Source organism: Eschrichtius robustus, chromosome 12 (assembly GCF_028021215.1).
Source record: "Eschrichtius robustus isolate mEscRob2 chromosome 12, mEscRob2.pri, whole genome shotgun sequence".
Lineage (NCBI taxonomy): Eukaryota > Metazoa > Chordata > Mammalia > Artiodactyla > Eschrichtiidae > Eschrichtius > Eschrichtius robustus.
Genome location: NC_090835.1, coordinates 64,059,776 through 64,082,335, shown reverse-complemented (window position 1 = coordinate 64,082,335; position 22,560 = coordinate 64,059,776). Strand labels below are relative to the sequence as shown.

At 38.6% G+C, this 22,560-nt stretch overlaps 1 protein-coding gene across 1 annotated transcript in view; it reads left to right on the top strand.

Annotated features, from left to right (window-relative positions):
* Positions 1 to 22,560, top strand: part of ZNF451 (zinc finger protein 451) — a 91,858-nt gene that overhangs the window by 13,938 nt on the left and 55,360 nt on the right. Inside the window, exon 4 of the mRNA XM_068557660.1 lies at positions 12,743 to 12,868. Within this exon, the coding sequence (XP_068413761.1) occupies positions 12,743 to 12,868 (126 nt within the window). The remainder of the gene's footprint in view (positions 1 to 12,742; positions 12,869 to 22,560) is intronic.

The following is a 22,560-nucleotide window of genomic DNA, read 5'->3' as shown; positions in this document are numbered from 1 at the left end:
CTATTATACTAATAAGTTACTGAATGATACCTAAGTGACCTGATTGATAATGTCCTTAAGGGCCTGCTCCATCCAGGATAACCTCTCAGGTACCGTAAACAAGGAGGTTGGAATCGACGCAATCCAGAATCCCTTCTAGCTGTAAACTTGGATACAGAGTTAAATGACATGGATGAACAGAGTTAAATGCCACATTCAGTATTCTTGAGGACATACTTAATTGGGATTCTGGTAAAGGTTAGAAATTATGGATTAGATCTTTGTAGAAATAGTTTAAAGACTGCAATAACTGAAAACTTTTTTTTTTTTTTTAATGTGAGGCATGTTTTGCCCAGACTTGCACTGTTCAGGTTCCATTGGCTTTTGAAATTTACCATTCTTACTTAGTGTTAGTGGCTAGTCCAGTAATTGACTGTCAGATCTGTATGCATCTCCTTCCTGTCATTTAGTTGGCTGGACCTATTCTATATAGTTTTTCATTAGTGTTTACACCAATCAGGTCTTCATTTTTCACTTAAGAAAATAAACAGGTGGAAGTTGTCAGTAAGCTGATGACGATCACTGTGTTGAATGCAAATCTTTCAGTTATTTATCCAGATATAACAAGTTTTGTAAGCCATTAAAATATGTTATGGAATGTCTCTTCCTGGATGAATGATGAGAATATTGTTTTATTAAATCTTTTTTTCTTGTATTGATTAGTGGGATGATATCTTTGTACTACTTTGTCTTTTCATTTGCTTGACTTTATGAGAATGAAACCTTTTTTATAGTAGTGTTTGGTACCATTGAGATACTACTCAAAATTAGGTTTGCTTCCCGTGGATATATCTGGAAGTGATCACAGGCCCACCATGTCCTTTTGATGTTAGCATCTCAGTTATTTCATTCTTTGTATTGGGTCTTTTCTTCCCCTTTATGTAAAACCTCTTTCTAAAAGGATGTCTGATCTTCCTTAATCTCTTTGATGGAGATTATATTTTTTATTCTACCAGTCTGTACTAGCCAGGATTTTGATGTGGCTTTTTATGTTTAAATACAATGCCTTCAGCATTATTGTAAGAGATTTTCTAGTTTTCTCTTAAAAATGTCCTTTTTAAAAAAAAATAGCCAGTCCAGTCTCACACTATTTGGCTATCGAACTTTCGTCAGTTTTTAATGCCTTCTTGTTTACTGGTAGTAGTATTTTCTCATTTCTGTGTAGTCTTTGTGCAAATGCATTATTACATGTAGTTTGTGGTCAATTGCATTTTTTCTCTCTAATAAAAATTTTAAGTTCATCATCATTAATTTATAGTACAGCCCTGACATACACTGTATCTTTAATCAGTTTTTTTTCTAGGTTGTAAAAACTTTACTGGTTTTGTTGAGGTAACTGGTCTATTGGATTTTCTGATGCCTTGTCAATTCAGTAAGAGTTCTCAGGTTGTCTGTAGTTTCTTTTAGGACTTTGGAGATCTCTCAAGTTGTATTGCGTTCTCTAATAGTCCTGAGTAGTGTATTCCTTGGTAGAAGTGAAAGCAGATCCTTTATATCTGGTACTATTAAAAGAAATTCTTTGACCTTAAATGGTTCAAGTGTTATCTTGTGGGTTCTGTTAGTAGTCCCTTTGTAAGACTAACTTTCATATGCCTTTTTTTCCCCATGAGCTATTCTGTGCTTTCTGTTTTCTTTCATTACCCATAAAAGTGGCTCTATCACAGCATTCAATTTTAAGGGCTACAGTTAGACCTCTTGTTAACTCCTGGTTTTATGTTATGACTGTGTTTCACACTGCCTTGACTTACAGTGTAGTGATGTGCTAAAATAATTATGTTTGTGGTCCTTTTATCTATACTGCTTTTATTTAGTGAGGCAACAGTGATGTGTATGATAGGGGAAAAAGACATTTTCCAAGTCACTAAACATAGTTTAAAATTTTCAGTTTCATTTTAAAAAACATTTAATTACATTAAGCTTTCTGCGTTTAGGTGTGCAGCCCATTCCTTTCTGCCTTAGGGAGAACAATTGTAATTAGTTTCATTTAGATTCTTAGCACAGAGTTGAATGCGTGTTGGTCTTTGCCTAATGGCTTATAACAGCTCCTGTTTTCTTTTGCTTTTGACAGAAATATATTTTGACAGATGTTGAAAGCTCTTTGATAGTATTGGGTCTAATTGGCATCTTCCTACCTGGGAAGGATTAGAGGAGAGAACCTCCATTGATAGAACGTATATGTACCAGGCTGTTTGTTGGTTGCAAGGGACTCTTGAGGCAGAAATGCACCCTTATTTTGCAGATGAGGAAATGGAACTTATATTAAACGATTTGCTCAAGTGGTGAGCTTTGAATATACACTCTGTTCCTCCAAGTTTCAATTCAATGTTGTACTCAGTGGCCTTCTTTTGTCTTTCAAGGCGCCACTCAAATCTTAACCTCTCTGAGAAGATAATTTGTCAAATAACTACCCTTCTTCCCTGGATTTTGTGTTTATGGCCGTACTCTTATCCCTTATTACTTGATGTCTTTATTAACTGATTCCTGGTTATTTCACTTGTCCAATCAGAAACCCGAACCTTCATTCTTACATTGAGGTTTCACTGTGCTGGACTGAGATGATTTCTGGATGCGTTGTCGTTGGCTTCTGTTTCATAGATTCCTTATTTGTGTCCCATTCATTTTCAGTGCTGATCATTTCAGTCATCGTTCTTGATGCTTGTGTTTTTCTTTGTTGTGCCTCTTTTGTTTGTTATACGCTTTTTGTTTCAGATATACACTTAAATTTTTTTTTTAACTGGTGTCTTGAGGATACTGGCTTAATGAAAGGAAGGTGGAATGCTAAGCACATGGTATTCGAATTCCAAAGAACTTGATCTGAGTATTAGCAAGTCACTTATTCTCTGAGACTAAGTTTTCCTACTCTCAAATGAGGTAATAATGCCTGGAACTTCAAAGCCTGATACAAATTTCCTTTCTTTAGTGGTTTTGCTGTTTCTACCCACATTTGTAGATTTCTTATAACTGTGGGATGGTATTGGATATAAATACAGATATACTTTAAGATGTATTTAATAGTATATAATAGTTCATTTCATGTCATCACATCATGTTCCCCTTGTTTACAGTTTTTTTTTAAGGCTGAACCATTAAGCTACATATAATACAAGCCCAACAGTGGATTAAGTCATTGAAAGATGTATTTAAAATAAAATAGTCTCTTAAGTGCAAGCTAAGAAATGCTCATAATAAACAGTAAGAAAAAAATTAAAAATGTAGAATGAAGAGCTAGAATGTATAGGTATGTGTATACAATTTTTGATGGATGGTATTTTGTCATTTTGTGTCTCTGATGGAAACAATCAGTACCTGCTATGTGCAAGCAGGCCCTGAGGAAGGTCTGTGGATACTGGGAGTTAATAAGAGATGGTATATTCTCTTGAGAAAGAAATACCAACACAGTGTAATTGTCCTATTTAGAGGAACGCCTGTGATGAGGTTGGAACAAAAGAGAGGGCCATCTGAAGTAGTCCAGGAAAACTTTTCTTACCAGGTGCTCGAGCTGTGGTTTGGAACGTGATTGGAGAAGATTTACCTGGGCTAGTGGAGAAACAGGAGCCAGACATTCAGGTGAAGGAATCAGTGTGTGCATGAGTGTGGGAAACATCGTGTATCTGGCTTTTCAGCATTGTAAGGAACAGCTGCTGTGGGCGCAATTGGAGGAGATCAGGTTGAAGAAAGGATAAATGTACGTGAGAATGTATTGGTTCCTACCTATTCCAAGCGTACTAAGATATGTAGCCATTACTTGTAAGGTCGCAGAAGTAGTCTGTCTAGAAGTTTCTTTGTCCACTATGGACATCTAGGCAGTTCCTTTTCTTCCTTGAACTGAGCCAGAGGAAGGCTCTCCATCACTGCACCTCTAGCCCCAGGGACGGCTCCAGCAGTGACAACAAACTGGGGCCCTGTGGGAGAACAGCTTTGGTGATGAACAGGATGCTGCTGCTAAAGAGGGAGGGGCATCCCATCATGGTGGGCAGGTGCACACTGCAGGACCATCTGAGGGCCACGTTCCTCACTGCAGCTCAGTGCGGCTTGTTTCCCTGTGCGTTGGCTAACAGACAATTTGAGCGTGGACTTGGAGAAAATGAAGGTATTTCTTTAAAATGTTGCTTCTTTGGAGATTGGAGATGTGTTGCACAGGGCCTGTGAACCTTGTGCCACTGGCATCTCCAGCAGCACCTAGAGCATGTTTTGTCAACTTCCTTTTTGTTTTTTCTCTGCTTTGAGTTTCCTTCCTTGCTCTGGTTGCCACTTTCACCTTTTCTCATCTCTCTCCACAATTCTTTCTTTTCTTACTGTGCCAGAGGTAGGGCAGTGGCACTCAGGGTTGAAACATTGTAACTCCCTTTTGTTTTGTCACAGCTTCATAGTAGGAGATACTAAAAAAGTCTCCTAAGTTCCAAGGTTGTTTTTTGGGGGGTTGGGGGGGTCCTGTGTCTAAAGAGAAAGTCATTCTGCCTAGGAGGGGAGTTTTACAAATACAGATATTGGTAATTAACCCAAAAGACATCGTAGGAAGAATCTTATTGAAGAGGTTTGGTGGTACGAGCCTTCTTCACTGAGTAGTACTTTACAGAATGGTGTCTATCTATATGTACGTTTTAAAATTTGTTCATATAAGGCATATGTTCCATGTACTTTGTATTTGTAAACAATAACCAGTTTGGGGGTGGGAAGGAGATTGCTTTGTACAAAAGGGTTGTTTCCTGGTTTTAAACCTTTGCTGCTGGAGATGGTAAATAAATATTGTACAGCTTTGCTGTGTTTATCTCTTCTGTTCTATCTGTATTGGAATATAAAATTCTTGAGAAAAATTGTTGCTTTTCAAAATGTTATTTGGGGTGTGGTTTCAGTTATAAGTTGGGTACAAGGGGATTCTGGTAAACAAAACTTAGTAGGAGTGTAAACCTCATAAGGCCAAACTACAGACCCAAGCTTTGAAGGGATGGGCAATGAGAAGCAGGCTTTGAAACTGGAGTTTGTATGAAGTAAAGCAGTTGTTTCAGGAATTCTTTTCAGCCTGTTGAACTGAAAATGGCTTGCCCTAATTCTTGATTAATATCTGTTTCTGTTATGTTTGGGCAATAATGTAATCCAGTCATTGCACTTCTAGATACAAAAAGAAACCTGGAGGGAAAAAGTTAAATACAAGATTATGTTCCTTTTAGAGACAAAATTTCCATCTGCTTTTATGAAGGATAGATGTTAAACTTATATTTTTGAAAGGCAAAAAGTAGTGATTTAAGCCAAATTCATTTTATTTCCAAACAAAAAATTGAGATTCTCGAGACTTTTTGTCTTTATATAGTCTTGTTCATTAGTAATTAAAATTTTCTTAACAATTTTATAGCATATTCTAATGCAGAAATATTAGAAAATAAAGATTAAAAAAGGAGAAACCCTCTAGACAGAAATAACTACTGTTAACATTTTGATTTATAGCCTTCTAGATTTGGTTTCTTCTAAATATTTTTACAAAAAATGGGGTCATTTTCACTTAAAAACAAATACAAATGATATGGAAAAAAGGCATTGAACTATATACGTTACAGCTTCATTGACAAGTGGGATTTTGTGCTGTGTCATTAATTTGCTTATTTAAAGATTTGGTATGCATTTATTTTATGGTTCACATAGCAGATCACAGTTTCATAGCAATGTTAGAAATTTTAATAGTTTCCAGGAAATCTTTGTTAGCTCATTAAACTTGATTAGTATATGAAGGTATTAATTGCTTTGGTAAAATTTTTGCCTAAGTAGTGGAATTCTCATTGGACGTTATTCCTGATGATCTTTTATGAGCAAGATTGTGAGTTCATGGTCAGAACTGGTTTCACGTTCACTTGAACTGATTTCAAGTTTGAAGTGGTTATTCGTCTGTAGCAAAAAGAGAAAAATCAGGACAGTGCAACTAGTTTTCACAAGGTTAAGTTTATTCAATAATGAGACTACTGAGGGAAATTTTGAAGTATTAGCTCAAGTTTGTGTCTTCATTCTTATGAAATGAAAAGACACAGTGCTGACCATTGATATTAGTTCCTTTTTAAAAAATACCCTTACTTGACAAAATAAGGGAATCCTATATCAGGCATTTCTTCCTCCACTGCCCCCTCCCCAATTATAGAGACCCACTGAATCCCACTATTACAGATTAGATATCAGAAGAAAGCCCTCTTCCCTTCCCGCCCAAGTTATCTATTTCTGGACTTGGAATTTTTGCTCTAATTGCCAAGCTCCATTAAAAGATAAACATTGTCCTCTAAAACAGAAGACTTCTTGCTTATTTTCTCCTAAATATGCTTAGCTTTCATGGATATGTGCACTCAGATATAACCAGTATCCTTAATCTGCTGCCATTTCTAGGACACAACTCAAATTTGCTTTGTATATAAGAATTTCATAGTGTCCAGGGGTGAGCATAGACAGGGTTGCAGGGAGAGGCCATATTAACCTGGCTTCTGAGGTTCTGGAACAGCTTTCCTTCCTGTACGCAGTGTGGCCCTCATTTTGTAACCTTCCAACTCCTGATCACCCACGGATTTTGGTGTGTTGGACTATGTCATTGGAATCTTACCTCTGGTTAGCATTTTTTAAAACCATCATTTTAGTTAAAAAAATTTCATAGGGACTGAACTAGAATCTGCTTTTCAACCTTTTCTGGCTTTACAGCTTTCTCCTTAATTGTTAGGACCCCACAAACTTCCCTAATGGGAGGGGGTGGGTATGGAAGAAAAACTGACTCAGAGAAGTGATCTAAAATATTGGCAAATAGGGACTTCCCTGGTAGTCCAGTGGTTAAGACTCCACGCTACCACTGCAGGGGGTGCGGGTTCGTCCCTGGTCAGGGAACTAAGATCCTGCATGTCATGTGGCACAGCCAAAATAATATATGTTTAGAGAGAGAGAGAGAGGCAGAGAGAGGCAAATAGAGACTCTCCCCTCCCCAATATATTTCTTAGGACTTTCCTATGCTACTCCCCCCAAATAACTGATCTCCCCCCACATAACTGAGCGGATACACTTTCTTGCTGGTCATTTGCTCTCATTGTGGACTCTTTAATATTACTCTTTAGTAGTATTTAATATAGAAGTTAATCCAGGGTAATCACAACAAGTGCTTCAAGAAGGATGACTGAAGATCTGTAGCTGCTAACATTCTAAATGAAACTGAGAGCCCATTATTCTTACCATTGGGAGCCAATTCCATTTCTAGTTTGAGAAGTTACATATCTGAAAGCCTGACCTTTCTTAGAAAAACTCCAAGGGCCTAAAAGCTTCTTTAGACTATAGGCTTTCGGTGAGATTGGCAAATCTAGCCTAAGAAGAGTCCTGGAATTTTGTGATTTCACATTAAATTACAATTCAGCATTGTGACACTAACGGAATGGTGGAAATTCCCAAACTGAAAGATATATTGGCCCCTTTTCATCTTAGTTCTACAGGAAACATTTAAGACATTTTCATCTAGCCTGAAATCAGTTCACTTTCTGCCCATATTCTGACAGTACTGTAGCTTTGGTTCTGCAGTTGGGTCAGTAACAAGGTGGCCTGCAGTAAGTTTTTCCCCCGTGTTCTGATCAGTTAAAATTTATTTCTGAACGTATTGATTCTTTGAATTACCAGTTAAACTTCTGTGCAAAATAAGGCCTTCTGTGACCTAATGGGTTAAATAGCTAACATGCATTTTAATATCAATGATCCCTCAGTTTTTCCAATGCCGATATGTTCTTCCAGAACCACAGAAGAATGTAATTCAGTGAGATCTGAGGCCAGCCCTCATTTTGGATCACTAACAATGGAAATCCCAGGGACTTGGCTTTCTGGAGAGAGTGAGTGTTCATAGATAACCTATTACTCATGCCTGGCTTTAACCAGCAACCTTGATCCCCAAACCCAAGTTTGTGATGGAAAAATATCAAATGAATATCACCCTGCTGCACATGCTTAATTTCTTTCCCCTTTAACACATTCTTGTTTAAAGTACTTCCATTTTGTCATTTTTAAATGGCAAAGATTTCAAAGTTGAAGTTCTTCCTTTCTCTAGCTACCATTTCTTTTCATCTACTCCCAACAGATTGTCTCTCAGATCTGCTTTTCTGCTTTCAATGTAGGTAGCCAGAGTTCTTTTTTTCTTTTTTTTTCCTGGAAACTAACCCGCCTTAGAGGGGAAGGAGAAGGAGACCAAACACAATTCTGAATGCCTGTTGTTTTCAGCATCAGGGCCATAAGGTCTTCTGAGCCCTTCAAAGTCATGAAAGTGAATAAACAGATCAGCAGAATTAATTGGAAATAACATAAGTAATCCTGTTATTGACATAACCATATAGTTAAATAAAAGACAACAGGCTACTGATAGCTAAATATAAGAAAAATAATTTTAACAACTTAATAATACCAACAGGTTATACTTACTTGACCTTTAAAAGGTAAAGTTCTAGGGCTAGAGCTTAATTTTAGAATGAAGTTGAAGAGATCCAAACAAAAGTTTAAATGTTGATTAAAGGGCTAAATAATTTATCTTCCTAGCATATGTGTATAGCTTGAAGGGAGTAAAGTTTTAGGAGCATACTTATATTTTGACTAGTGGATTACTAAAAATTTTTCCTGTAGGATATATAATTGCTGTATTTTTGGCATTAGTTTTCATTTAGCTTTGCATCCAGAGTTTATAATTTACAGTGTAAATCAGAGGATCATTACTTGTGCTTTAATGTAAACTTTAAGAAGAATAAATATTATGTAAAGTTTTCCTGAATGAGTATAACTTGGGAAGTAATTCAGAATGGTTATTTTGTCGTGGTTTGGGAAAAGGTAAAATGATGGTGGAACCATCAATTCAAGGTAACTCTTCCTGGATTAGGATTACCTTAATTACCTTAATTAACTTTAATTAACCCAAAACATGGCCTTCTTCCTGTCTCCAGAATATTCACATTGTTGTGACACAAAAACATATTTTGTCAGTAAATCCTAATTTGCACCTTGTCTATCTCATGTGTTAACATGACCTTGGTTTACCTGGCCTTCCAAGCATGACTTTTGCTAGTGTTTAAAACTTAACTAAAATGTTATCTCTGTCAGGAAAACTAACACACTCTAGGTCCATGTTTAAATACTGTTAACTTCCTTAAATTAAAAATTCTTTTAGAATCTACTCTACATTTCCTTCTCAAGGTAGTACCCACATTTTAAAGAGATTAATTTTTTATCTTCCCAAAGAGTAAATTTCATTTGCTTTTAAGACAAAGAGATAAACTTATCTCAAAGGATCAGAGCTCAGATAAATTTTTATGACTATCATTTTTAATAAGCTGCATTGTCCTATGACTTGTAAAAGGACATTTTGAAGTTGGGAAGATGCCACCTACTACCTGGTGCAGTGGTATAGGCTGGCCAAGTGGTCAGAAAGCTAGTTTGGGACTACTTCTACCCAAAGTGATCCTGTGAACATTCTTTACTGCAGTGATGTAGCCTTGTACTAAAAATACCACCTCGGCCTTGTTATATATGCTCACTTCAGTGGAACTTCTGTGTACTTGGAAAATCACACCTGCTGTTTGATTTGGTTGATGCAACTCTATCCCAATTTAGATAAAATTTAGGTTGTACATATATGATTGATTTGCCTAAAAAGGGATATTTTGGTTAGTAACACAATCTTTCTAGTAGAAAAACATTCTTAAAAATTTTATTTATTTATTTATTTATGCATGCATGCATGCTGTGCCAGGTCTTAGTTGTGACATGCGGGATCTTCGTTATGGCATGCAAACTCTTAGTTGCCGCACATGGGATCTAGTTCCCCGACCAGGGATCGAACCCTGGCCCCCTGCATTGGAAGCGTGGAGTCTTACCCACTAGACCACCAGGGAAATCCCTAGAAAAACATTTTTAATAGAGTTTATGTTTTAGAAAAGTTTTAGGTTCACAGCAAAAAAAGGAAGAGATCTCCCATATACCTCCCCACCCGTCAATAAAGCTTCCCCCATTATCAACTTCCCCCAACATAGTGGTACATTTGGAATAATCAGTGAGCCTGTGGTGACACGTTATCACCCAAAGTCTGTAGTTTGCATTAGGGTTCACTCTTGGTGCTGTATATTCTATGGGTTTGGACAAATGTAATAAGGTATCTACCTTTATAGTGTCATATAGAATAGATTTCCTACCCTAAAAATCCTCTGTACCCTGCCAATTCATCCCTCCCTCTCCCCTCACCCCTGGCAACCACTGATCTTTTTTTACTGTCACCATAATTTTGCCTTTTCCAGGATGCCATATAGTTGGAACCATACAGTAAATAGCCTTTTCAGTTTGGCTACTTTCATTTAGTAATATGTATTTAGGTATTCCTCCATGTCTTTTCATGGCTTGGTAGCTCATTTCTTTTTAGCACTGAATAATATTCCATCATCTGGATGTATACAGTTTATTTATCCATTAACCTACTAAAGGTGCTTTGTTGCTTATGAATAAAGCTGTTACAAATAAAGTTTATGAATAAAGCTGTTATAATATCTCATAACACAGGTTACTTCACTCCTAACTACTGTTTGGTTTATTTGCATGTTGTTTTTCTTAGGAAGAGCATTTCATCTGCAAAGAAAGAGGGTTTTATTTCTTCCTTGATTTGTGGTTTGGTGTCTGACATTAATTTGGAGAAATTATTGGTCGTTATTGCTTCAAATAGTTCCTCTGTTCCTTTCTCTCTTTCTTCCCCTGGTATTCCCATTATGCATACATCTTTTGTAACAGTTTTTGGATATTCTGTGGTTTTTTTTTTTTTTCCCTGGTCTTTTTTCTCTTTGTCTTCCAGTTTTGGAAGTTTCTGTTGACATATTCTCAGGCACGCAGATTCTTTCCTTAGTGGTGTGCAGTCTGCTGGTGAGCCATGAAAGGCACTGTTCATTTCTGTTGTGGTGTTTTTGATCTCTGATTTCTTTCTGGTTCTCTCTTAGGATTTACATCTCTCTTACATTACACGTCTGTTCTTACAAGTTGTCTATTTTTTCCATCAGAGCCCTCAGCATAGTAATCGTGGTGGTTTTAAATTCGTGGTCTGATAATCCCAACATCTCTGCCAGGTCTACCATTCTTTGCTCGCTCTGACTCTTCAAACTGTGTTTTTTGCCCTTTGGTATCCTTGTAATTTTCTCATTGAAAGTTGGACATGCTGTCGTGGGTCAAGGGAACTTCAGTAAACAGGCCTTTAGTGAAGAGTGGTAAGGCTGGGGAAGTGGTGGTGCTCTGTGTGACTGGTCTCAGCCTTGGAGAGCCTGTGTGCCTGGACTGGGAACCCCAGCGGTGCTTCTCAGGCCTTCCCCTCACCTGGGAGGGTGGCTGCAGTGTCCTGAGATGGCCTATTTCCCATCTCCCAGGTCGGTCAGGCTCTCGTGAAGTAGTTTCTCTTGAGACCAGGCATCGTTAAGGACAGAACGCTCTGACATATTTCAAAATGCTTACTTTTCTTCTCCCCCTGCTGGAAACATGGTGGGATTTTTCTCCAGTCGTCACTATGAGAACCTGGTAGAGCTTCTGAAGGTAAACTCACAAAAAGAGTAAGGTCCCCCCCCCTTGACTGGGTCCCCCTGGAGTTTAAGTCTTGTTAATACTTGTCCACACTGAGCTTCCAGCACTTGGTTAGTTACAGTTCAGGTTTTCCTCCCCAGCACTGGTCCCGCTGAGGTTTCCACCCGTGGGTTTCTGCTCCACTCAGTTCTGATTCTCTGTATCTGCCCCTCTGTCTCTCCCGTTTTTCCATCAGTCACTTACACTGTGACCTCACTTCTATGGTGGATCTAAGAGAGGCTGTTGATTTTACAGTTTGTTTCAAGCTTTTTACTTGTTAGGATGGAGTGGCGACTTCTAAGCTCATTCCTTACATATTGAGCCAGAAAACAGAAGTTAGAGCTATCCTTTTTAATCAATAATTTTTCTTACATAAATACTGTCCAGGAATTGCTGAAAAGCTGGAACCAAGGGGGTTGGTACTATTAGACTTTTAGGGGGTGGACCAATGGCTTGGCATTACCTTATAGGCTCAGAGCAAAGCAATGCCAAACTTTTCAATATCCAGATGATTGTAAAGTAAATAAGGATGATTAATAGGTTATGTAACTTTTCGAAAAACGAAGATGCTGGTGGGTGACTGGCTGTCCTACAAAATACCACAATTTTAAAATATAAAACAAACAAGACAGGTTCTTAGAAATTTGATAATGATAAAAGTAATTAGTTCCTTAATCAACAAGGACCCACTGTATAGCACAGGGAACTGTACTCAATATTCTGTAATAACCTGTGGGGGAAAATAATCTGAAAAAGAATGGATATCAATATAAATGAACCACTTTGTTGTACACCTGAAACTAACACAACATTGTAGATCAACTATACTCCAATATAAAATAAAAATTAAATTAAAAAAAGTAAATAGTTCTTTTTTTTTGAATTTTTGAATTTTATTTTATTTATTTTTTTATATAGCAGGTTCTTATTAGTTATCCATTTTATGCATATTAATGTATATATGTCAATCCCAATCTCCCAATTCATCACTGCCCCCCCCCCCGCCCCCGAGCCGCTTTTCCCCCTTGGTGTCCATACTTCTTTAGTACAGTAACTCTTTGGTAGGTGGATATATGTTATTCCAAAGCTAATTTTGTTAACTAAAAGGAATGAAACTTGTTTTTTTCAATTGTAGGGTAACGTTAAGCGTAAAGACCATATTGACCATCAGAAGGATAAAGTTGCCTTGACTCTGGCTCGTCTAGCCCGCCATGTCGAAGTGGAGAAACAGCAGAAAGAAGAGAAGAATAGAGCATTCAGGGTATGTGGCTGTTTTAATTGATATTTTACCAGATTATAGAGTTGTTTATAAGAAAGTTAAAGAGATGCTTGTATAATCAAAAAATGTATAATTGGATCCAAGTTCAGCATGAAGTCTACATAGCTCACTGAGTTAGTAGTAATTCATGACAGCCTTTTACAACTGTTTTTGTTTGTTGGATTTTGCTCATATATGTATACAGACAAAAAAAGAAAAAGTAGAATTAAGTAGACTTTATTTTTGGGAATTAAAAATCATGGTATTCCTTAAGCTGGTGAGCAGTTAAGGGTTTCTAGTTACTTTATCACAGTTTATCAGGGCTTCTGTAGATAGAAGCTGTTGAAAGGTTCTTTTCTACTAAGTAGAGCCAGACCACTTTCACTTCAGCCTCTCCCTTCAGATTATTGAATTAGTGTGGTAGAAGAGCTACTATGTGGAAAATGAAGCCTAATTTAGACTCTTGCATGATATAAACCTCTTAAAACCTTGACTTGCTTTATTTATTTATTTTTTTAAGATTTTTTTTTTTTTGATGTGGACCATTTTTAAAGTCTTTACTGAATTTGTTATAATATTGCTTCTGTTTTATGTTTTGGTTTTTTGGCTGCAAGGCATGTAGGATCTTAGCTCCTCAATCAGGGATTGAACCCGCACCCCCTGCATTGGAAGGCGAAGTCTTAACCACTGGACGGCCAGGGAAGTCCCTTGACTTGCTTTAGAAGGCACCAAATGAAATTACCTTAAAGAACTCCCCCAATATTGCCAAATGTCTGTTAGAAGTAGAATGTTGGCAAGTTGGGTAAAAAAAAATCCTACTGGGAGTTTAAAAATGGAAATAGAAATCATGGCATAATTTTACCTTGTATGTTTTTGATTCCTTCTTCCATTGCTTATTATAAAGGAATTTATATATTTCTGTAGCCTCTGTTTCAGTATCTCCTGATCTAATGTAGAATACATTAGTCTTCTTTAAATTTAGAAGTACCTTTGTTTGGGGACTTTAACTTTATAATGTAATACCAATTAAATTAGAGCATAGTATTCTAATTGTATGTTTAAAATGCTTAATACATTAGTGATACTTTTTTTTCTATAAATTTATTTTATTTTTGGTTACGTTGGGTCTTCGTTGCTGCACACGGGCTTTCTCTAGTTGTGGCGAGTGGGGTCTACTCTTTGTTGCGGTGCGTGGGCTTCTCATTGCGGTGGCTTCTCTTGTTGCGGAGCACAGGTTCTAGGCGCACAGGCTTCAGTAGTTGTGGCGCACGGGTCAGTAGTTGTGGCTTGCGGGCTCTAGAGCGCAGGCTCAGTAGTTGTGGAGCATGGGCTTAGTTGCTCCGTGGCATGTGGGATCCTCCTGGACCAGGGCTTGAACCCGTGTCCCCTGCATTGGCAGGTGGATTCTTAACCACTGCACCACCAGGGAAGCCCAAATTAGTGATACTTTTTTAAAAAAGGATTCTTTCTTTCCTGGCAGAGACACTATTCAATTTTTTTTTTTTAAATTTTTACTGGAATGTAGTTGATTTACAGTGTTGTATTAATTTCATTATGATCAAATCGTTTTTTTTGGGGGGGGGGGAGCAAAATTGCTTTACGATGTTGTGTTAGTTTATGCTGTACAATGAAGTGAATCAGCTCTATGTATACCTATTTCCCCTCCCTCTAGGACCTCCCTCCCACCCACCCATCCCACCCATTTAGGTCGTCACAGAGCACCAAGAGGAGCTCCCTGTGCTATACAGCAGGTTCCCACTAGCTATCTATTTTACACATGGTAGTATATTTATGTCAAACCTAATCTCCCAATTTGTCCCACCCTCCTGTTCCCCCCACTATGTCCACAAGTCCGTTCTCTACATCTCTATTCCTGCCATACAAATAGGTTCCTCTGTACCATTTTTAGATTCCACATAATATGCGTTAATATACGGTATTTGTTTTTCTCTTTCTGGCTTACTTCACTCTGTATGACAGACTCTAGGTCCATCCACATCTCTAAAAATGACCCAATTTTGTTCCTTTTTATGGCTGAGTAATATTCCATTGTATATGCGTACCGCAACTTCTTTATCCATTCATCTGTCGTTGGACATTTAGGTTGTTTCCATGTTCTGACGATTGTAAATAGTGCTGCAATGAACATTGGGGTAGCATGTGTCTTTTTGAATTATGGTTTTCTCAGGGTATATGCCCAGTAGTGGGATTGCTGGGTCATATGGTAATTCTATTTTTAGTTTTTTTATGGAACCTCCATGCTATTCTCCATAGTGGCTGTATCAATTTACATTCCCACCAACAGTGCAAAAGGGTTCGCTTTTCTCCACACCCTCTCCAACATTTATTGTTTGTAGATTTTTTGATGATGGCCGTTCTGACCGGTATGAGGTGATACCTCATTGTAGTTTTGATTTGCATTTCTGTAATAATTAGTGATGTTGAGCATCTTTTCATGTGCCTCTTTGCCATCTGTATGTCTTCTTTGGTGAAATGTCTATTTAGGTCTTCTGCGCATTTTTAGATTGGGTTGTTTGCTTTTTTAATATTGAGCTGCGTGAGCTGTTTATATAATTTGGAGATTAATCCTTTGTCCGTTGCTTCATTTGCGAATATTTTCTCCCATTCTGAGGGTTGTCTTTTCGTCTTGTTTTTGGTTTCCTTTGCTGTGCAAAAGCTTTCAAGTTTCATTAGGTCCCATTTGTTTATTTTTGTTTTTATTTTCATTACTCTAGGAGGTGGGTCAAAAAAGATCTTGCTGTGGTTTATGTCAAAGAGTGTTTTTCCTATTTTTTTCTCTAAGAGTTTTATAGTGTCTGGTCTTACATTTAGGTCTTTAGTCCGTTTTGAGTTTATTTTTGTATATAGTGTTCGGTATTGTTCTAATTTCATTCTTTTACATGTAGCTGTCCAGTTTTCCCAGCCCCACTTATTGAAGAGGCTGTCTTTTCGCCATTGTATTGTTCTTGCCTCCTTTGTCATAAATTAGGTGACCATATTGTGCATGGGTTTATCTCTGGGCTTTCTATCCTGTTCCATTGATCTGTATTTCTGTTTTTTTGCCAGTACCATAATGTCTTTTTTTTTTTTTTTTTAAAACATCTTTATTGAAGTATAATTGCCTTACAATGGTGTGTTAGCTTCTGCTTTATAACAAAGTGAATCAGTTATACACATACAATATGTTCCCATATCTCTTCCCTCTTGCATCTCCCTCCCTCCCACCCTCCCCATCCCACCCCTCTAGGTGGTCACAAAGCACCGAGCTGATCTCCCTGTGCTATGTGGCTGCTTCCCACTAGCTATCTATTTTACATTTGGTAGTGTATATATGTCCATGACACTCTCTTACCCTGTCACATCTCACCCCACCCCCTCCCCATATCCTCAAGTCCATTCTCTAGTAGGTCTGTGTCTTTATTCCCGTCTTGCCACTAGGTTCTTCATGGCTTTTTTTTTTTTTTTCCTTGCATACTGTATTTCTTTTTCTCTTTCTGACTTACTTCACTCTGTATGACAGACTCTAACTCCATCCACCTCATTACAAATACCTCCATTTCATTTCTTTTTATGGCTGAGTAATATTCCATTGTATATATGTGCCACATCTTCTTTATCCATTCATCTGTCGATGGACATTTAGGTTGCTTCCATGTCCTGGCTATTGTAAATAGAGCTGCAATGAACATTTTGGTACATGACTCTTTTTGAATTATGGTTTTCTCAGGGTATATGCCCAGTAGTGGGATTGCTGGGTCGTATGGTAGTTCTATTTTTAGTTTTTTTATGGAACCTCCATGCTATTCTCCATAGTGGCTGTATCAATTTACATTCCCACCAACAGTGCAAGAGTGTTCCCTTTCCTCCACACCCTCTCCAGCATTTATTGTTTCTAGATTTTTTGATGATGGCCATTCTGATCGGTGTGAGATGATATCTCATTGTAGTTTTGATTTGCATTTCTCTAATGGTTAATGATGTTGAGCATTCTTTCATGTGTCTGTTGGCAATCTGTATATCTTCTTTGGAGAAATGTCTATTTAGGTCTTCTGCCCATTTTTGGATTGGGTTGTTCGTTTTTTTGTTATTGAGCTGCATGAGCTGCTTGTAGATCTTGGAGATTAATCCTTTGTCAGTTGCTTCATTTGCAAATATTTTCTCCCATTCTGAGGGTTGTCTTTTGGTCTTGTTTATGGTTTCCTTTGCTGTGCAAAAGCTTTTAAGTTTCATTAGGTCCCATTTGTTTATTTGTGTTCTTATTTCCATTTCTCTGGGAGCTGGGTCAAAAAGAATCTTGCTGTGATGTATGTCATAGAGTGTTCTGCCTATGTTTTCCTCTAAGAGTTTGATAGTATCTGGCCTTACACTTAGGTCTTTAATCCATTTTGAGTTTATTTTTGTGCATGGTGTCAGGGAGTGTTCTAATTTCATACTTTTATATATATCTGTCCAATTTTCCCAGCACCACTTATTGAAGAGGCTGTCTTTTCTCCACTGTATATGCTTGCCTCCTTTATCAAAGATAAGGTGACCATATGTGTGTGGGTTTATCTCTGGGCTTTCTATCCTGTTCCATTGATCTATATTTCTGTTTTTGTGCCAGTACCAAACTGTCTTGATTACTGTAGCTTTGTAATATAGTCTGAAGTCAGGGAGCCTGATTCCCCCAGCTCCATTTTTCGTTCTCAAGATTGCTTTGGCTATTCGGGGTCTTTTGTGTTTCCATACAAATTGTGAAATTTTTTGTTCTAGTTCTGTGAAAAATGCCAGTGGTAGTTTGATAGGGATTGCATTGAATTTGTAGATTGCTTTGGGTAGTAGAGTCATTTTCACAATGTTGATTCTTCCAATCCAGGAACATGGTATATCTCTCCATCTATTTGTATCATCTTTAATTTCTTTCATCAGTGTCTTATAATTTTCTTCATACAGGTCTTTTGTCTCCTTAGGTAGGTTTCTTCCTAGATATTTTATTCTTTTTGTTGCAATGGTAAACGGGAGTGTTTTCTTAATTTCACTTTCAGATTTTTCGTCATTAGTGTATAGAAATGCAAGAGATTTCTGTGCATTAATTTTGTATCCTGCTACTTTACCAAATTCATTGATTAGCTCTAGGAGTTTTCTGGTAGCATCTTTAGGATTCTCTATGTATAGTATCATGTCATCTGCAAATAGTGACAGCTTTACTTCTTCTTTTCCGATTTGGATTCCTTTTATTTCTTTGTCTTCTCTGATTGCTGTGGCTAGCACTTCCAAAACTATGTTGAATAATAGTGGTGAGAGTGGGCAACCTTGTCTTGTTCCTGATCTTAGTGGAAATGGTTTCAGTTTTTCACCATTGAGGACAATGTTGGCTGTGGGTTTGTCATATATGGCCTTTATTATGTTGAGGAAAGTTCCCTCTATGCCTACTTTCTGCAGGGCTTTTATCATAAATGGGTGTTGAATTTTGCCGAAAGCTTTCTCTGCATCTACTGAGATGATCATATGGTTTTTCTCCTTCAATTTCTTAATATGGTGTATCACATTGATTGATTTGCGTATATTGAAGAATCCTTGCATTCCTGGGATAAACCCCACTTGATCATGGTGTATGATCCTTTTAATGTGCTGTTGGATTCTGTTTGCTAGTATTTTGTTGAGGATTTGTGCATCTATGTTCATCAGTGATATTGGCCTGTAGTTTTCTTTCTTTGTGACATCTTTGTCTGGTTTTGGTATCAGGGTGATGGTGGCCTCGTAGAATGAGTTTGGGAGTGTTCCTCCCTCTGCAATATTTTGGAAGAGTTTGAGAAGGATAGGTGTTAGCTCGTCTCTAAATGTTTGATAGAATTCACCTGTGAAGCCATCTGGTCCTGGGCTTTTGTTTGTTGGAAGGTTTTTAATCACAGTTTCAATTTCAGTGCTTGTGATTGGTCTGTTCATATTTTCTATTTCTTCCTGGTTCAGTCTCGGCAGTTTGTGCATTTCTAAGAATCTGTCCATTTCTTCCAGGTTGTCCATTTTATTGGCATAGAGTTGCTTGTAGTAATCTCTCATGATCTTTTGTATTTCTGCAGTGTCAGTGGTTACTTCTCCTTTTTCATTTCTAATTCTATTGATCTGAGTCTTCTCCCTTTTTCTCTTGATGAGTCTGGCTAATGGTTTATCAATTTTGTTTATCTTCTCAAAGAACCAGCTTTTAGTTTCATTGATTTTTGCTATTGTTTCCTTCATTTCTTTTTCATTTATTTCTGACCTGATCTTTATAATTTCTTTCCTTCTGCTGGCTTTGGGGTTTTTTTGTTCTTCTTTCTCTAATTGCTTTAGGTGCAAGTTTAGGTTGTTTATTCGAGATGTTTCCTGTTTCTTGAGGTAGGCTTGTATTGCTATAAACTTCCCTCTTAGCACTGCTTTTGCTGCGTCCCATAGGTTTTGGGTCGTCGTATCTCCATTGTCATTTGTTTCTAGGTATTTTTTGATTTCCCCTTTGATTTCTTCAGTAATCACTTCGTTATTAAGTAATGTATTGTGTAGCCTCCATGTGTTTGTATTTTTTACAGATCTTTTCCTGTAATTGATATCTAGTCTCATAGTGTTGTGGTCAGAAAAGATACTTGATACGATTTCAATTTTCTTAAATTTACCAAGGCTTGATTTGTGACCCAAGAATATGATCTATCCTGGAGAATGTTCCATGAGCACTTGAGAAAAATGTGTATCCTGTTGTTTTTGGGTGGAATGTCCTATAAATATCAATTAAGTCCATCTTGTTTAATGTATCATTTAAAGCTTGTGTTTCCTTATTTATTTTCATTTTGGATGATCTGTCCATTGGTGAAAGTGGGGTGTTAAAGTCCCCTACTATGATTGTGTTGCTGTCGATTTCCCCTTTTATGGCTGTTAGTATTTGCCTTATGTATTGAGGTGCTCCTATGTTGGGTGCATAAATATTTACAATTGTTATAGCTTCCTCTTGGATCGATCCCTTGATCATTATATAGTGTCCTTCTTTGTCTCTTGTAATAGTCTTTATTTTAAAGTCGATTTTGTCTGATATGAGAATTGGTACTCCAGCTTTCTTTTGATTTCCATTTGCATGGAATATCATTTTCCATCCCCTCACTTTCAGTCTGTATGTGTCTCTAGGTCTGAAGTGGGTCTCTTGTAGACAGCATATATATGGGTCTTGTTTTTGTATCCATTCAGCCAGTCTGTGTCTTTTGGTGGGAGCATTTAATCCATTTACATTCAAGGTAATTATCGATATGTATGTTCCTATTCCCATTTTCTTAAATGTTTTGGGTTTGTTATTGTAGGTGTTTTCCTTCTCTTGTGTTTCTTGCCTAGAGAAGTTCCTTTAGCATTTGTTGTAAAGCTGGTTTGGTGGTGCTGAACTCTCTCAGCTTTTGCTTGTCTGTAAAGGTTTTAATTTCTCCATCGAATCTGAATGAGATCCTTGCTGGGTAGAGTAATCTTGGTTGTAGGTTTTTCTCCTTCATCACTTTAAGTATATCCTGCCACTCCCTTCTGGCTTGCAGAGTTTCTGCTGAAAGATCAGATGTTAACCTTATGGGGATTCCCTTGTGTGTTATTTGTTGTTTTTCCCTTGCTGCCTTTAATATGTTTTCCTTATATTTAATTTTTGACAGTTTGATTAATATGTGTCTTGGCGTGTTTCTCCTTGGGTTTATCCTGTATGGGACTCTCTGTGCTTCCAGGACTTGATTAACTATTTCCTTTCCCATATTAGGGAAGTTTTCAACTATAATCTCTTCAAATATTTTCTCAGTCCCTTTCTTTTTCTCTTCTTCTTCTGGGACCCCTATAATTCGAATGTTGGTGCGTTTAATGTTGTCCCAGAGGTCTCTGAGACTGTCCTCAGTTCTTTTCATTCTTTTTTCTTTATCCTGCTCTGTAGTAGTTATTTCCACCATTTTATCTTCCAGGTCACTTATCCTTTCTTCTGCCTCAGTTATTCTGCTATTGATCCCATCTAGAGTATTTTTAATTTCACTTATTGTGTTTTTCATCATTGCTTGGTTCCTCTTTAGTTCTTCTACGTCCTTGTTAAATGTTTCTTGCATTTTGTCTATTGTATTTCCAAGATTTTGGATCATCCTTACTATCATTATTCTGAATTCTTTTTCAGGTAGACTACCTATTTCCTCTTCATTTGTTAAGTTTGGTGTGTTTTGACCCTGCTCCTTCATCTGCTGTGTGTTTTTCTGTCGTCTCATTTTGCTTATCTTACTGTGTTTGGGGTCTCCTTTTCACAGGCTGCAGGTTTGTAGTTCCCGTTGTTTTTGGTATCTGTCCCCAGTGGCTAAGATTGGTTCAGTGGGTTGTGTAGGCTTCCTGGTGGAGGGAACTAGTGCCTGAGCTCTGGTGTATGAGGCTGGATCTTGTCTTTCTGGTGGGCACATCCACGTCTGGTGGTGTGTTTTGGGGTGTCTGTGGCCTTATTATGATTTTAGGCAGCCTCTCTGCTAATGGATGGGGCTGTGTTCCTGTCTTGCTAGTTGTTTGGCATAGGGTGTCCAGCACTGTAGCTTGCTGGTCGTTGAGTGAAGCTGGGTCTTGATGTTGAGATGGAGATCTCTGAGAGATTTTTGCTGTTTGGTATTATGTGGAGCTGGGAGGTCTCTTGTGGACCAGTGTCCTGAAGTTGGCTCTCCCACCTCAGAGGCACGGCCCTGATGCCTGGCTGGAGCACCAAGAGCCTTTCGTCCACACGGGTCAGAGTAAAAGGGAGAAAAAATAGAAAGAAAGAAAGAAAGAAAGAGGCTATAATATAGTGAAGTAAAATAAAGCTATTATAAAGCAAAGCTATACAGACAAAATCTCACCCAGAAGCATATACATATACACTCACAAAAAAAAGGAAAAGGGGAAAAATTAATATATCCTGCTCCCAAAGTCCACCTCCTGAATTTGGGATGATTCGTTGTCTATTCAGGTATTCAACAGATGCAGGCACATCAAGTTGTTTGTGGAGTTTTAATCCGCTGCTTCTGAGGCTGCTGGGAGAGATTTCCCCTTCTCTTCCCTGTTCGCACAGCTCCTGGGGTTCAGCTTTGGATTTGGACCCGCCTCTGCGTGTAGGTCGCCTGAGGGCGTCTATTCCCCGCCCAGACAGGACGGGGTTAAAGGAGCAGCTGCTTCGGGGGCTCTGGCTCACCCAGGCCGCGGGGAGGGAGGGGTACAGAGGAGGCGGGGCGAGCCTGCGGCGGCAGAGGCCGGCGTGACGTTGCACCAGCCTGAGGCGCGCAGTGCGTTCTCCCGGGGAAGTTGTCCCCGGATCACGGGACCCTGGCAGTGGCGGGCTGCACAGGCTGCCGGGAGGGGCGGTGTGGAGAGTGACCTGTGCTCACACACAGGCTTTTTGGAGGCGGCAGCAGCAGCCCCAGCGTCTCATGCCTGTCTCTGGGGTCCGCGCTGATCGCCGCGGCTCGCGCCCTTCTCTGGAGTTCATTTAGGCGGCGCTCTGAATCCCCTCTCCTTGCGCGCCGCGAAACAAAGAGGCAAGAAAAAGTCTCTTGCCTCTTCGGCAGCTGCAGACCTTTTCCCGGTCTCCCTCCCAGCCAGCTGTGGTGCGCTAACCCCTTCAGGCTGTGTTCACGCCGCCAGCCCCAGTCCTTTACCTGCGATCCGACCGAAGCCTGAGCCTCAGCTCCCAGCCCCGCCCGCCCCGGCGGGTGAGCAGACAAGCCTCT